Source organism: Charadrius vociferus, unplaced genomic scaffold (assembly GCF_000708025.1).
Source record: "Charadrius vociferus isolate BGI_N301 unplaced genomic scaffold, ASM70802v2 scaffold115, whole genome shotgun sequence".
NCBI classification, from domain to species: Eukaryota; Metazoa; Chordata; class Aves; order Charadriiformes; family Charadriidae; genus Charadrius; species Charadrius vociferus.
The window spans coordinates 635,281-650,102 of NW_009648636.1; the positions used below are offsets into that span (position 1 = coordinate 635,281).

General features: G+C 40.7%; 1 protein-coding gene across 1 annotated transcript in view; it reads right to left on the reverse strand.

Moving 5' to 3' along the window:
- Positions 1 to 13,112, reverse strand: part of NAT10 (N-acetyltransferase 10 (GCN5-related)) — a 22,547-nt gene extending 9,435 nt beyond the window's left edge. The window contains exons 1-18 of the mRNA XM_009886242.1: positions 13,024 to 13,112; positions 12,177 to 12,348; positions 11,748 to 11,870; positions 10,919 to 10,980; positions 9,904 to 10,018; positions 8,382 to 8,489; positions 7,369 to 7,502; positions 6,913 to 7,006; positions 6,444 to 6,542; positions 5,744 to 5,880; positions 5,113 to 5,237; positions 4,652 to 4,802; positions 4,075 to 4,171; positions 3,198 to 3,314; positions 2,530 to 2,631; positions 2,350 to 2,424; positions 1,625 to 1,741; positions 1,302 to 1,435 (exon numbers count right to left, since the gene is read on the reverse strand). Coding sequence (XP_009884544.1) covers positions 1,302 to 1,435; positions 1,625 to 1,741; positions 2,350 to 2,424; positions 2,530 to 2,631; positions 3,198 to 3,314; positions 4,075 to 4,171; positions 4,652 to 4,802; positions 5,113 to 5,237; positions 5,744 to 5,880; positions 6,444 to 6,542; positions 6,913 to 7,006; positions 7,369 to 7,502; positions 8,382 to 8,489; positions 9,904 to 10,018; positions 10,919 to 10,980; positions 11,748 to 11,870; positions 12,177 to 12,348; positions 13,024 to 13,097 — 2,036 coding nt within the window. The 5' untranslated portion in view covers positions 13,098 to 13,112. The remainder of the gene's footprint in view (positions 1 to 1,301; positions 1,436 to 1,624; positions 1,742 to 2,349; positions 2,425 to 2,529; positions 2,632 to 3,197; positions 3,315 to 4,074; positions 4,172 to 4,651; positions 4,803 to 5,112; positions 5,238 to 5,743; positions 5,881 to 6,443; positions 6,543 to 6,912; positions 7,007 to 7,368; positions 7,503 to 8,381; positions 8,490 to 9,903; positions 10,019 to 10,918; positions 10,981 to 11,747; positions 11,871 to 12,176; positions 12,349 to 13,023) is intronic.
- Between the last annotated feature and the right edge of the window lie 1,710 nt (positions 13,113 to 14,822).

Here is a 14,822-nt window from a genome sequence, read left to right on the forward strand (position 1 = left end):
TATTCATCCTTTTTTTATCTATTCCACCACAGCTGATACTCAAATGACTAAAAAAAGTAGTAGTGAAACACTTTATTCTCCCCCTCTGCTCTGAGAGGCATCGTTCAAATAAAGTAAGACACCTGAACCATTTGCTTTATAATTTGCAAAGATTAAGACTATTTCATAATAACCATTCAGTTCTGATGCTCTCCTGCACAGCTAAACAATTCACCATCACATGTTGGCATGAACTTTGCAGCATGCTTGCCATAGAGCAAAACAGGCTACCGGCTGTGTGTCTGAAATGCTAAATTGCACGTAACTGTCTAACGTTGTTTTGACTGGGTCAGTCGCAAATTGGCCTCCACTGCTCTTACTCAGTCTCACTTCATGTGCATGTACAGCACCCTAGGTCCTCTGTCAGGGGGGGAAGGCCAACAAGGAACTAAGGTTTTAGGTGATAAATTACTGGTTTGCTTTTATTATTTTGTTATTTTGAAACTGTCTCCCCAAGTATAGATTCACCACTTCCCACATTATGGCTGAGAAAGTCTCAGAAACCTACCCATTTTATAGAATTTGGTAATATTAAGAAAGTCAGCATTTATTATAAAACAGTTGAAGCAGTCCGTGAATTGGTCAGGCAGTTGGACTAGATATCACTGTAGGTCCCTTCCAACTGAAATATTCTATTCTATTCTAAAACGGTATACTTACATATAAAACTATGTTGTAAAGTGGAGACAGAACTTAAGAAAAATTAACAAATGTTTTACTGCTGGAGTAACTCAGTTCCTCCACAGTAAGAAAAGCTAGAAGCAGCTGCAGTTGCTGGTGAAAAGCATTTACATTAGTCAGGAAACTAACAACTAGCTTTGAAGTCAGCAGCAGCTCAAACTTCTACAGTTCACAGGAAGCAGTATTTAACTTCTCCCTACTTATTACAAGCTGTTCTTACTTCTCTAGCCTGGAAAAACTGAGCAACTAAAGCTAGTTAATTGTTTAGAAGGGTCAAAGAGACAACCAAGAAGGGAATGTGTTTTCCCTCAGGAGTCTGAGGAAAAACTAACCTGAAGGATGTACTTAGGATCAGCCCTACTGTACATCAAGAAAAGGTCTTAGAGGAGAAGTGGGCTTCAACCTGCCCCAGTTTTACAAACAAAGTGAAACATGCAGAGATAAAGAGAACGTCAAAGGGCTAAAATAACTACATCTGTATTACACACTATATTATTTATATCTATTACATACAATAGATATTAATTTATATAGTTATATTTTTGCACTGGATGTAACTAGAAGACAGAATAATGTCTTACTTGAGTAATCTTGGTGTTAGGCCATAAGATACCCCTAGATAGTCTAGGTGTTCAGCTTGTCTCTCGCTCAGTTTGAGAAGTAAAGGAGGCAAGTCTTTCCGAGGCGTCACAACCTCTTCTAACAAACTAACAGTCTGAAAGACAAAGTGGAAATGGGTTAGTAGCAATCCTCACAGAAATCTGCAAATTAAATCTCTTATTCTGTACAAAAAAATAAATATAAGTATTTCCTCCTTAAACAGATAAATCATTATCGAGACTTACAGCGAAAAACAAACAGCTTAGCACAGCAGAACATGCAAGAAATGCACTGAGCTCCATACCTCACTGCTTACAGTTGCAATTTCTTTTGGCTTTTGAATTGTTTTTTCTTCCAAACATGGAAATTTCCCTTCATAGTACATCTGCAGTAAAGTCAGAGCTCTGCTGCCATAGCCCATCTGTGAAGTAGGTAATATACACCATAAGCAAAAAGATGTATCTAGTTTTTAAGACAGGGCAACAACATTCTCCCCTTACAAACCCATTAACAATCATCAGTGCAGAGATCAGTCACTGCAAAAATGCATTTTCTTTGCTACATAGCAGCTCCATGAAGGACACTACAGAACCTGGATGTCCGAAATCACAATGAGAGCCCGGCTGGTAGTTCAGGATTGTGTAGTAATTCTTGGTGCTTAACTCTGGCACTCGGAAAATGCTAAACACCAGCATGAAGATCTGGGAATCTCACAATAAATATCACTGGATCTTGACTGTATACTGCTGCTTGGGATGCTGGTATGCTACAATGCTGCCTAGTAACGACAGGAGCACCGGTGTGCTACCCACCCACTGGAAAGCAACGCCCCCCAGCCTGCTGCGGCATCTGACCATTTCTGTTCATTCTACCTCACTCTGTTACTACCACCAGCTCAATCCCCAACTTTAAAATGCCAAAAACTGGAGCAACTGAAACGTTTGGCCTGTTCTTGAATTCTGCCTGTACAGCCATTCTCGTGGTACCACTGCTGACTATTCACAATAACTGGGTTCCAAAATACTTTACCCCCTGATAATCCGGATGAACTGCAATACGAACAACACGCCCACCAGAGAGGCCCCCAAAGTCTGGATCTTGGAACTGCATAAGAGACAAGTCAATTTAAAGAACACAGATGAGTACTCTGGAAATAAGAAACAGCGCTGAAATATATCTTGGGTGTGAACACACAGCTAAATTATTCACCTGCTCTGAAACGGTCCAGGGTATAAGATCACCAGAAGCTTTCTTTCCCCTAGAAAGGCTGTTCATGATAGACTGGCGAGAGATCTCTCCCTCCATGCACACCTGCCAGAAAAGGCAAAAGACCATTAATAGAGAAAAAAGTGTTTTCTATAGTCACTCCACTACAGCAGAATCAAAATTTATATTCTGTTGCTGAGTCCAAGGGCTGAAATATTTCTACATCTCTAGGCATGCGCATCTGAGGAGTTTGTATTTTTGCAGTTCTACTGCAAATAAAAGGAATGCTAGAAACATGGTTGGCAGAGCGAACCAGTGAACCAGCTCTCCTTGAAGGAAGTTGAAATGGGAGGACAAAGCCATCTCTTGAAGCAGTAGTTCAGCTCCTCAGAAGGCTTCTCAGCACAAACACATTGTGGAGACTGGGAGGTCTATGCGAAAGGATCAGCATCGCCATGTACTTATACAGCAATTAGTGTTAACCGAAGAAAGTGGAGGGGAAAAATGGCCTTGATACGCAGTTGTAATACACACGAAACCACAGCCCTAAGCTACCATCTGCTCCCGGATAGTACAGTGCTTTCACAGTACCCTGGTAGCATACTGTCTCACAGCAGTGTACTGCTTCGTTACTGAACAGTTCGCTTCATAGATACATGCTGCTCTCTTACCTGAACAACAGCAAGCACTTCTGGTAATGAATTCTGGGTGGGTGGAACAGGTGGCAAAAGGCAAAAAAGATGATGGGCAGGTGCATCAGACAGCATCTGGAGGTCATTGGGCGAGTTCTGGAGGGTAAAGACATATGAGAAAGTTGAAGAACAATTCCACAAGAAGAGCTTCAAAGGCCAGTGTAATGTTAGTAGCTGCCTTCTAAACAATCCTCCATTTTCTGAATTTAGGGCAATTAAGAAACTTGGAACTAGTACAATACTGATGGATGAAGGCGCTCACAGGCCAGTTCACCGTGTTATACTACCAGACAGTATGTGTTTTTCTCAAATTAAACCTCTTGCTCTAATGTGTATGGAACTGAACTTTCCATTTTTATATAGCTGCTTATCTCTTAAGCTACCAAACCTTAAATATTCTTAACGTGTCAGATTTTTAGTACTCAGTACTTCAGTACTTATAGACTTCACCACTCAAATTTACTAGTCGCCTACGGTCTTGAAACCTTGTGATGAATTACTACTCTTTTCAGTAGTACAACAGCACCACTCTTTTGGTTAATTTGAGGGTCCTAGAATATGGTAAAGAGAACTGCAAAAGAGGTTTGTCACTGATACTATGCTGACAAGCTTGCAAGCTCATCTAGAATTCAGTCTCTATAATTTCTCAAAACAAAAATATTCCAGATATCTGTAAATCCACTATATTCAGCCAAGAGTATTCAGCCAGAGAAAGGAGAATACGGATCTGTAAACAAGAAGCAACTAAAGCTGTTCAGAAACCTGTTACGTCAATTCAATTAGACTGTCCTAACAAGTACTGCTCCCTCCACAAAATTCCTAGCTGAAATTTTGGTAGAAGTAGCACAAGCTTTACCTTGTAGTGTGAAGCCACATAGAGGGCCATCAGTCTCTGCAGAAAAACTTCTGATGCTCTGTGGTAACAAAAAAGCGTGTCTCTATTTACGTAGTATCTTAACACAGGGGTTAAGGAAACAACCTCCTTGGAAACAAGGAAAGAGCTCCTTGCTGGTTTAGAAGCAATTTTTTCAATACGGCCTTGGGCTACATGCTGGCTTGTGCTCTTAGACTCCACAGCTCTATCTACAAGAATGAATGACTGCGGGCAGTGTTCATAGCTTTCACACCCTTTATCTGTAAAGCTAAACCTTTTAAAACTACAACAACGACTTCCCTTCATTCAACCCTTCCTTAGGATTGTCTCTGCAATAAAACTGGAGTTTGGTAATGTCCTGGTAACACACGCCACCAGTCTTACAAGGCAGCAGTAAAAGCTCAACCCCAGAAGTGTGGCCTTAATAGATTTTTGCTAAAAGATCATGTACTGAGGTTACGATGTTAGCTGGAGAACTCCCTATTAATCAATCTGAAAAAGCCTCCTTCACCTGAAAGCAACATATTTTGATCAGAGTATAACATTTGAGTAAGGATACAGGTCACAAGTCTCAGGCAGTGGGCAGCCAGAGACAATTCTGGTGATGTTGAGACAGTCCAAACACAGCAGATCATTTAGCCACTTTTCAACTGCATCACCAGGGGCATATCTGATTGACTCATGGAGGGAGACTTCATGCAACGTACGAGCTGCAAACAGATTTCAGAGAAAAACATCTAGAGTTGGAAGTTACAGCTAACAAAGAATGCAATAGGATCAGTGTCCTTTGAAGGGCTCCCAGGACATTAGAAAATCATTACTTGCATAGCTTTCATCTGTTAAAAGTCTTTATGTCTGAAAATCATGAGCAAAAAACAGAGGAGAGTTCCTTCATCTTCCCATACCACTACCTTCCTACAGCTACAAGTTACGTGGACACATGGGATACCCACAGGACTTGCCAGTCAGCAGCACTGGAGATCATGGTTATACACCACAGTCCAGAATACAATGGAATACCTGAGGCGAGTTTAGCTGTAGCTGTAGATTTGTTCTCTGCTGTCATGGTGACTTGGGTTTGTGCACTCTGTTGACGGAGTTGCTGAATGAGCTTCAGAGACAGTGATCGACCAGTACCCTCATACCTGCAAAGTAGAAGACAAAAGTCTGAAGCAAATAATCAAACAGCAATCCTGAGCCATGGGGAAGCTCCAGCACAGAACCAGGCTGTTATCCAGAGCTATGTGCTGTTCTGAGGCCTGTGAGGGCCCCAACCGCCTGTGAGAATCACTGATGTTCTTGCACATGTAGGACAGGGCAGCCTACCCTGTCACTTTCTTAGTCTCACCATATTGGAAGGAAGATGTCATTCTCCTGACAAACTGCAGAACCCTGTTTACATATTTGCTCCTTGTAGCAGAACAGCAGAGGTGCAAGTCAAACACTTAATGAATCCACAGCGGATCCAAAGGAAAGCAGCAAGGTCAAGTAGTGACTCTTGGTTATTTCAAGGAGCAGTTCCATGACAGATCAAGAATTAGCATGACCTGATGTAATAGTGTGTAATCAAAGAAGTACTGTAGATAAGAAATAGTCCACTGGCACTTGCACAACTGCTTTTGTAGGTAGACAGGTGCTGCTCAAGCCTTACCCATTGATTGTCGAAGCCATGAAAACAAGATAAGGGCCTAGCAGGTTTTTCACCAGGGGCAGAGGAATGGCAGCAGCTTCATCAATCACAACAAGTTCAGCTTGACCCAGTTTCACCGAATCGGCAGGGTGTATGTACTGCAAAGAATGAGAGGACACCATCACTGTCAACAACAGCTTGTCTGGGCATTAGGGAAATGTCAGAGCTGGCAAAGCTGGAGCCCTGAAAAGCTGTTTGCTGTCCTTGTCCTCCACGTCCATCAAGCCAGAGACTGAGACATGAAGACAAAGAGTTGGGAGAGGGTTCGTGTCGCCCCAACAGGGACTGGGTAACATCTTGTTTTGCACATTTCCACACAAATTTATCTGCAGAGATCATGAAAATAAAGGAAATCTAATCACTAGAAACATATGCTCTTCCTTCACTGTTTCTTTCATTTCCCTTTGCTTTTGTTTCAAGAAGAAATCCATGAGCAATTACCAAGGGAGCTTTGTAATCTACTCACAGAAAGAAGGTATTTTGTGAAACTCATTCTCCAGAAAAAAAGGTCTGCCTTAAAGCAAAATCAATCAGGACAGTTACACATCACATAAAATGAACATGCTTAAAATCAAAATAACTACAGCATCAGTAAAGCCAACAGGTATGAACAATAAGTAGAAAGGTAAGGCAAGACAGGAGGGCAAAAGAGGCCAGTTACCTGAATGGTCTGTCTGTGCTCCTTGAACACATTCACTCTGACAACAGCCTTGTTAAACTCAGGATTTAAAGACTGAACAATCTCATAATCCAGATGTTCCTGAAAGAAAACATTAGTAACTAGTATGAACAAGCCAAGATCTAAGAAAAATATCATTTACCATTATCATCAAAGTAAGTTCACTAAGAGTACGCTGCTGTTTCAGATTCTAGTTAAAAACTCTTATAACAAAAGCTTCAGAGGCCTGAGAAACTATTTACTTACGTTAAAAACTATTTCACAAAGAAACTGATTTTCCCAACTTAAAAACAGAGAAGGAAACATTACTGTACTATGATTCACTTTTGCAGAACATTATTAAAAGGGCTGGTAGGGGCAAAAGCTGGTAGCTAATAAATGTAAACAAAAATAAACCCCCTCTAAAACAGGAACACTGTGAAAGTATGGTAAACCAGCTTGCTTTCCTTACCTGATACTGCAGTGCATCAAAGCCTTTAAATATGAACTCAAAGAGAGTGTGAAGGTTATCAGGGCTTGGAGATGTGACAAAGATATTGGAGTAACTGCACAGAAAAATAAAACAAGAGTTTAACTCCTTTTCTAAGAAATTTTACATATACAAAGTAGAATGTTTTCTTTATATGAGGGGTTGATTTTACCTAATAACCAAAACACAGCAGGTTCCTTTAGACACTTATCTCACTCTACATGTGATTATTTTGATTTTTAAAACTGAGGTTTTCTTATTACTATAAAACAGAAAAACTTGAATATCAGTGTTTGAAGCAATCAAAAGATATATGAAGAATAAAAAGGAGGGATTTAGGACTGGAAATTACAAATATCTTCAGATCCTGTCATATTTTTGGGGTTTTTTAAACTCAGGGATGCAAATACAGCCTGGGAGATGGGGGAGATTGCTCACCCAAAAGCTACTGCTCCAGCAATAGCCAGTCCCAAAGCAGCAGATTTACCACGTCCCCTGGCTGCTGTTAATGCCACAGTGCTCCGTAGAGTCTTCTCAGAAATGGCTTCAATAAATTTCAGAACTGCTTTTGCCTGATGATCAGAAACAAAATACAAGACAAAAATCAGCTGTGTTCAAATTGCTTTCAGCATTACTTAGACTTACCACTAGTACATCTTCTTTCGTAGAACAGGAAGAGGCAAGACAGACAAGATGGGAGAGATGAATATTAACACCCAGACAAACAATGTGGAAGAAGTGGTAAACTTGACCCATGGAGTTCTTGCAATTATTCAGGTCAAGACACAGGTCAACAATCAGTACAGCAATTCTCAATTACTACCACCATGTCACTGACCACAGAGCATATTCAGCAAGATGGGAAGAGGCACACGGCTCTCAAAGGATGAAGATGAACATATCGTGGCAGTGAGAGGCCCTGCTATAAGAGGGCTTAAGCAGTCCACAGCTATGGGACCCACTAGGCTGAACTGCAGCTTCTCACTGGATACTCTGAAGCAGGAAAGACAATTGCAATAGGGCCTTCATTTGCACTAGTCAGTGATTCTCAAACTGGAGTAAAAAAAGCGTAACAGAGGCAGGAATGAGGTCATACTAAAACATAATATGGATTTTCAACTTCTATTCAGAACTAAACTGAACAGAAACTTCAGGTTAAGTTTCCTGCTTATTTCAATCCCTTAGACTCATCATCTTTTTCAATGTGGACTTCTCCAGATCAGCTTCCTGTCTCCATTCTAGTCCTTCCACTTATTTTCAACGTCATGAAGCAAATCACTTGATACTGTCGTTGAGCTACCATGTCCTATCAGTTCCTCAGGGAAATTCTCGAAGACCACATCCATAGACGTTCACACTCAGATTTGATTACATGCAAATGAGACACGAACATCAGTACCTAAAGTGACCCGTCAAGCACAGAGTATCTCAAATTTAAACACCACACCAACCTGATCCAGGGTTTTACAGCCATCCACCAAAACTCCTACAGGCTGAGTATCCTGCAAGCTCTCCTTCAGTTCTTTCAGCTCCAAGTCCTGCGGCCGGAGGCTGTCTTCCTATAAGCACAGGATTTACCATAACAGGATTAGTAAAGGACACTTCCGCAAAATTATACCTCTGTGATGACTTCTGATATCTTTTATCAGGCAGAGAAAGATACCTGAAAGGAAATGTTACTACACGTTGAATATACTCCCTAGATACAGAAAAATTTAAATGGACAGGCAGATATTTAACACTTCAATTTTAATACATCTTCAGGAGAATGGTTACACAAGAGGTGGGTATCCTGGCTTCCCTAAGCTTGGAGGAAAAAAGGAAAGGATTTTTCAGTACATAGTAACTGGAGAATAGCATTACTAGGAAGAGACCATTGACCAGTTTTCTGAAGAATTTAATTAATTTTTCAGTCTTCAGGCTATTCCAAAATTTTATTTTATTTGTTATACATGTCATACGAGGTGTACCTATTGGCACATAGTGTGAAAAACTACTGCAGCAGCAATAGATCAGTTTTCAAACCAATATCAAGATTCTCAAAGCGAAACAAACTCGGACACAAAGCCAACCAATTTTAAATAGGAATGAATTCTGATTTTCCTAACTGTCACTTAAAATTCCAAAGGCATCTGTCTGTCCAACAGAGAAACATTTGTGCTGCTGTCAATAGTGTTACAATGCTAAGGGGGATTTGGTTTGGTTTGGGTTTTTTTAGAATAAGTGCTCTGTTACAATGCTAACGGGCATTTGGTTTGGTTTGGTTTTTTTAATGTAAGTGCTCTGTTAAAATGTTTTTACCATCTCTGACAGAACTTATGTTGGTATTTCTTATGTCAAACAACAGAGTTCAAAAGCTTAAAGATTTCTATTTAAAACTGGTTCCACTTTACTTCAGTCTACAACAGAAAGTGGTAAAAGGATACATTTCTAACAGTGTGAGCTATATGTCTGGCTTGTATTCAGTGAATGTTTCCTAAGATGTAGCATGTGTAACACACTGAAAGAAGAACCACATCTTCTAGCTGTCAGGTGTCTTCTGAGCTTGTAACAGGCTTATTTGCAAAGCAGTTTCCCACCCTCCAACCCTCAAAAGATTTTTTTATGTGTCTCGTCCCAACTGCCCATCAGTTTGAAATCTCCCTGTGCACTTCTGAAACAGCAACCACAGCAATTAAGCTCTACCTCGCTAGGCTAAACAGCAATACAGCAAAACCAATAAAGACAGGCAAGCACACATACAAAAAAAAAAGCTGTGACAGGAAAAAAAAAGGAGGAAAGAAAAGACAGCTTCCCATACTTCACCCATACCAGGTGTAATTTTTGCAGAACTTTCTATTTTCTGTCTGCAAGAAAATTATTTGATATAAATCCAGGTGAAACGAAAGCTTCCTCTTTTTTAAATCTTAAACACACCATGGTAAACTCAGACCAATTTCTCCCAAGGAAAAGCGGCTGACATTGCTTACCGACCTGTGACTGTGGTGGAACAGGTGTGATGTTTGCAACGTGACTGGAGATGGGCAAGATATTCAGCTGATCATCAATCACGATGCAATTCTTGCACGAGGCCAGAGACAGAATGAACCTGAGCAGTCAAGCAAAGACAACGCAGTAAAAACACTAGCAACACAACTGCATTTTGGTAGTCAATTTAAACTCTTTTCTAAAGCCAGACATAGTATTTACAGCTACTTACAGCTGAGCTACAAGAAGCTCACATAACTGGCAGTATGACTCTTACCATAAAATCAGGATCACCTACACAAAATCGTCATTGCATAGACGATTTGCAGGATTGTTTACACAAAACAGGTATCTGCTTACCAGGATGTCTCCAAAGAAAACCACTAACTAAATACAATCTACCAAGACAGCATTTAAGTGGGAGGTAGCTGCATAGAAGTCTAAGACGTGAGTCCACAGCAATTGTGACAAGCACTGACCCCCAAAGACTGCAATCAGTGCTGGCTTCTTAATCCTTCTAATTTCTGACATCACATAACCACCTGCATGCTAAAGAACAAATTCTGCAATTTTCCTGTGGCTAGAGCTAGGGTTCACTCACTCAGCTGCTTATTCTATAAAACAAAAGCAGAGAAAACACCTTTACAAGATGCTTCTAAAACCACAGAGAATACTCCACACTAAGCAGTTCTATGTTTTACAGTAGTGCAGTAAGTATCTGAACTTCTGTTCATACATTTCTACAGAGTGTGTGTCACGAAATGGACTCTTCTAGAACAGTTTACAAATTTGGCCCTATTTGCATAGTCCTTGTAACATATGCCAAAATGTCATATACAATTCTTCCAACAACAAACTGTATTCATTTCCACAACAGTACATGAAAACTTCACTGAAGCAGCCAAGAAGCCCTATTCCAATGCAAACCCCTAGGATGCTTTCCTAATATGGAAACAAGACGTTGTTCCAGATGCTCTTCTTGGGCATACAGCCTAGATTCTTTACACTCTTAATAACTTACCTCTCATTAAACCGTCCTACCACGTCCTGGTGTGCCTCTGTTCTGTATCGAGAGTGTACATCCTGAAACAAAAAGAAAAAGTCAGTCTGGAGAATGAACAGCCGTAACAGTGACATTTACAAGATGGTTACCCATGGGACAATCCAACTTCTTTTCTACTGTTATGGATTACAGTCTCCCTTTCCATCAACACTGCATCCCAGACAGGATTCTGATTTTCTGTTTGTTGTGAAACATCCACATTTTCCAAATACTTGTTAAAAATGTACTTTTCCCACCAACAGTTTTCATAATGATCTTGCTTATTCTTGCCTGACTTATAGGTCAATTCTGCCAGGTACAGAACATTTTAAACACCTGAGAGATGCTAAGAAAAAATAGTCTATCACTTTAATTCACCTACTGGCATTATTACTAATGAAAACAGTTCCTGCTCTAGGGGTAAGTATACTCAATACGAATAGGTCATATATAGAAATACATAGTAGTAGTGAAGCTGATCTCACCTAGCAACAGGTCACTCAAAAGGCCTATTTTTTACTTAAATTTTCTGTTACGGGCAGATAGCATAAATACTTTCCAAAACTTTGGTGAAATAAAAGAACACAGTTACATTTGTGAATTACAGGCATTTCTTCCTCGTAACCTAGCAGCATTTCAAGACACACAGGCTGGCAGAACTGCCTAAGCATAAGACACATTCAATCACAGATGACAGAAGGAGCAGGAAAAATGACAGAAGGAAGACCACAGCGCATAACAAAAGCAAAACTCAGCATCACCATGATGTACCTACTTATATGAAACGGACACATTACGCTGAACGTACCATGGTCATTGTATAGAGCTGCTTCAGTGAATTCATAGTTCTCAGAAGAATCACCACAATTCCACCACCTTCTACTGTTTCAACAGTTCTAGCTAGCAGGTTTGGAGTCAAGGCTTCAAAATCCTAGGAAATAAATAAAACTTCAAAGTTGCCTAGAGTTCATCAGTATAACTAGCACCTACTAAAAGGAACAGAAAACCTAAAAGTATTTTTTCTCAAAGTTTAATTCACATTTAACATTTGTATTAACTAATGTCCCCTTAAAATTCTTCTATCAAGGAGACCTCACACTCACAAAACTTGTAAAAGATACATAAGGCCATCATAACTGAAATAACAAGCAACGAATACTATTCCTGCAGCATTTAAATTGAAAGCAATCAATACTAGCCCAATGTCCTTTTTAAGTCAAAAGTTTTAACTACTTACCTGAAGTACACACATGCCAAAAGTGTTACCAAGAATCTTATGGGTTTCATTGTAATAGCAGTAGCGAATGTTTGTGGCTGCTATAAATAACTCAAAAGGATCATCGTCCTTTATGTTTAAAGTTCCACTTTTAATCTTCTTTTGTAGTTGTCTCATCCTCTTCTTCCGGTGGCTGGAGAACAAAATTATACAGAAGTTTTCTTGGGAAAAGGTTTGAGAAAAGCGCATTCAGGCTGATGTTCAAGTCTAATTTCAAGTCAGACATCAGCCTCCAAGGAAAAAAGTCTTGGATTGCAATTGCTCCTTTCACAGTATATTCCCATGTACCTTGAGCACAAAGCGGTGGATATCACACAGAACCAGCTGCTTTTGCAAGAAACTGCTTGTTTGGAATCACGCAGTTTCAGGTAACACTTCGTATCTGACTTTGTGTGCAGATGGTAAATACACACACAAATCTAAGAACCAAAATTTTAAACACTTTTTCAGAATGAAGGAATTCTAACACTTAATCTGCATTCAGTCCTAAATATTACTGAGGCTAAAAAGCTAAAGAACTAAGGTTTTGGCCTTTTAAGGTTAAAAAGGTGAGGGAGAGGTTGGTCCAGGACAGCAGAGTTAGCGTTAGAACTACAGAAAGAAACCAGAAGTACCTAATGCTGGTGTCAACTGTATTAGGGAAGCCAAATTTTAGTTCTGAAAGACCAAACTTCCTGTAACTCCTCCAAGAACTAACCTTGTTTCTCCTTACAACCAAATCACGCAACTTATGCTCAGCAGACCAATCACGGAGCTTTTGCTTGACACAGAGCAGCGACCGCAGCATGAGACACAATAGGTATCTTACCTGCTAAAGCCCAGCTCCTTTTTGTAACACCATAGGACAGACGGTCTGGCCTTTACAGTTGCTTTAGACAACATGTGATGAAGTATAACCACCTGCCAAAACACAGAAATGTTCATGAACAACTGTACTCACAAGCTAACATCAAAGAGCAAAATATGTTTCTATACTTGATGTTACAGCTATGTTTTCTACTGAGCAACCCTGGGCAAAACAGAAGGATCCCTTGACATGTTGTGAGGGTTACATTCCTTTTTACACAGACCTGTGTGTCGCAGGTAACAGACCATGAGCCACACGACATTGAAGACACTGAATTATACCTACTGTTTCCTTAGCACTCCTCTTTGGCAGAACTGCTAAGAACTGCACAAACAGAAGGCAATTATTCCCAGCTAAACACAGTTCCTAGTATTCATCTGAGTACGGATTTTGCACAATGTATTTCAGACTTCTACAATTTAACAGGATTTCATTTTGAATTTTAACCCCGTAGTGGGTTTGACAACCCACCTCACTGCTATGTAAACTGCACGTTCAGTAAGCACACTTGCTGCTTTGGAATCCGGCTCATCAGTGGAAATACCAAACACAATCAGACTCAGGATATGCCCCACCAGAACTCACCCATCCACTTTAGCAGTAAATTAACAACTTTCTTCTACTGCCATCTGATCAACTCAGTATTTTTAAAGTTTTTTTATAACTAATTTATTTTACTTTCCCCAGGAACTGGAGCTAACTGAATTAATATCTTAAAATGCTGCAGTTTTGCCATGCTGTTCTTCCCCTTTCCACTAGAAAAACACAAGCCTAGAGCCTCTGAAGAGAAAAAGGTTTAGTTGTTAATTTCTTCCATGCAACGTTATGAGGTAGGTCAAGTCCAAGTTCTGGTGTGATGACATCTGCAAGATGACTCAGTACATAAAACACGGCTCAAATGCAAAACTGTATTATCTTAGAATCATAGAATTGTCTACATTGGAAGAGGCATTTAAGATCATGAAGTCCAACCATCAACCTAGCACTGCCAAAATCACCGCTAAACCGTGTCCCTCAGCATCATGTCTGCCTGGCTTTTAAATACCCCCAGGGATGGTGACTCAGCCACTTCCCTGGGCAGCCTGTGCCAATGCTTGACAACCCTTTCGATGAAGAACTTTTTCCTAATACCCAATCTAAGCCTCCCCTGGCATAAGTTGAGGATGCTTCCTCTTGTCCTATCACTTGTTACCCGCCCTCGCTACACCCTCCTTTCAGGTAGTTGTCGGGAGCGAGAAGGTCTCCCCTCAGCCTCCTTTTCTCCAGGCTGAACACCCCCAGTTCTCTCAGAACTCTCAAGAGACGTGTGCTCCAGACCCCTCACCAGCTCCGTTGCCCTTCTCCGGACGCGCTCCGGCACCTCAATGTCTGTCTTGTGGTGAGGGGGAACTGAGGCAGCAGAGAAGCTCCTACTAGCTAGCTAGAAAATTAACTATCTTTTGCCCCCCGGTTTAAAAACAAAAATATTCCGATTTGCCTGTATGGTTTTTTTCATGTAATGTTCACGATCCTCTCAAACAGCAGATGTCTAAGGACAAGCCTCCCAAGCCACTTCTAACACCCCTCGGCGTTTCCGCGCCGCGGTGTTACCTCACGCAGCCGAGCACGCCATTGCTCTGCCTTATTCTGTGCGGGCTTTAACACTTGCGTTACAGAGGAAAAAGCCGGTACCGGGGGGTTACCGATCAGCCATTCTTCAAAGGCTCGGTTCAAAATCAGCACACACACACATTTCCCCCCGCCTCCCCCGGCCCCGCAGG